Source organism: Sinocyclocheilus grahami, unplaced genomic scaffold (genome assembly GCF_001515645.1).
Source record: "Sinocyclocheilus grahami isolate Dianchi unplaced genomic scaffold, SAMN03320097.WGS_v1.1 scaffold5743.1, whole genome shotgun sequence".
Lineage (NCBI taxonomy): Eukaryota > Metazoa > Chordata > Actinopteri > Cypriniformes > Cyprinidae > Sinocyclocheilus > Sinocyclocheilus grahami.
Window position 1 is genome coordinate 1,215 of NW_015510349.1, and position 1,489 is coordinate 2,703.

The 1,489-nt window shown below is 41.4% G+C and overlaps 1 protein-coding gene across 1 annotated transcript in view; it reads right to left on the reverse strand.

The window, feature by feature from the left end:
* LOC107577325 (glycine dehydrogenase (decarboxylating), mitochondrial-like) overlaps positions 1-1,489 on the reverse strand; it is a gene marked incomplete at its 3' end in the record, with an annotated part of 3,265 nt that overhangs the window by 1,189 nt on the left and 587 nt on the right. The window contains exon 2 of the mRNA XM_016263415.1: positions 1,354-1,432. Within this exon, the coding sequence (XP_016118901.1) occupies positions 1,354-1,432 (79 nt within the window). The remainder of the gene's footprint in view (positions 1-1,353; positions 1,433-1,489) is intronic.

Sequence of the window (1,489 nt, forward strand, 5' to 3'; positions counted from 1 at the left end):
GGGGGGGGGGGGGGGGGGGGGGCACACATTACTGACCCCCCTCACACTAACATGTCTGGGGGATGTTATTATGACAAGTTTTACACTGAATATTTGTGCGACAATGAGGCAGGCAGCTGTTTGATGCCTTGATACAGCCTAGTGTTTAAATTACTTTTAAAAAGGTACCCTATTTTAACAACCATTTTGAGCAATAAAAATATATTCATGAAACTACAAAAGGGAAAGTTTAGAGAGCCCATTATTGTTGAGCAGTGAGGATTTGCAGATCGAGCTCTGTGCAGCTGAAGCAGCAGAATCCAGTCCAGCAGCTTCAGCATGGCTTGCTTCATTAAAGACACACACAAGCAGATGAGAAAACAGACTCCTGCCATATGTCAAACATTAGAGGAACTATAATAAATTATGTATTTAATGACAATGTTCCTTTTAAACCCCTCATCTTGCCATTCTCACTACATACATACATACATATGTCAGGCCAAGTCAGCGTCAAAGGCTATTTGCATGACAAAAACAATTTAGTTAGGGGAGGGAAAAACAGTCTAGTGACTTGATGGTTAGTGCAACGCTGATATATCTCTTAAAATCGAGACCTAATTTTAAACATCTGGATAAATTAGTTTTACATTTTAAGAGTCATGTTGTCTGCAAAAATGCAAGTTAAAACGTGTTTATTCACACTCCGGTGTACTATATGTAATGTCTGTGTCGCCCGTCTTCCAAGTGTACGTTTTTGAAATAATTATCAGCCTTCATAATTGCAAACGCTACTGAAAGTTCCGCCTGCTATTCATATTTAATGCCGTTCAATTTTCAATCATTAGGCAAAGTTGTATGTTGAGCGGTGCACGCGTGATGTAATGCTACTGCTAACCAGATCAAACTGGCCGTGTGACGCTGAACTTTACACTCTAATTGTCATCCTATTGGCATCGGCGGAGGGCGTCAGGAGATTGGTGCTGCTCGCCGGGCTCCGCAAAAACAACTCCAAATATGTTCAAAGGAAGACTTAACGGTGAAAAACACTCCAGCAAGGTCTATTGGCACACAAAGAGCGTGTAACCTACATTCCTCGCTCAGATGGACTCCTTTGTTAGAGTCTGGTTCGTTAGAAACCCCTAATTCCACACATTTCGCCAAACTAAAAATATATATTTGTTAAAAAGGCTTAATGGAATGAATAATTCCAGTGCCCTAAAATCTGACACCAGACACAATTTTCAAATACCGCTGAAATGGAACTTAACCTCGCAGTTTGTCTTACACAGACAGTCGCTGCAAATATAGGATGAATTCACAACAACAAACGACACGTGTTCCCTCTGTCTGCCGCGGCTGAGAGCAACTTACACACAGGGTCGTCCATTTTCAAACTTCTTCCCAGGCGGATGGATGGGGGAACGGTGTCTTCTATAAGCTGAGCAACTGACTGAAATCAACAGAGAGGTGTAAACTGTGATTTGGTTTATTTTTTATCATCATCATC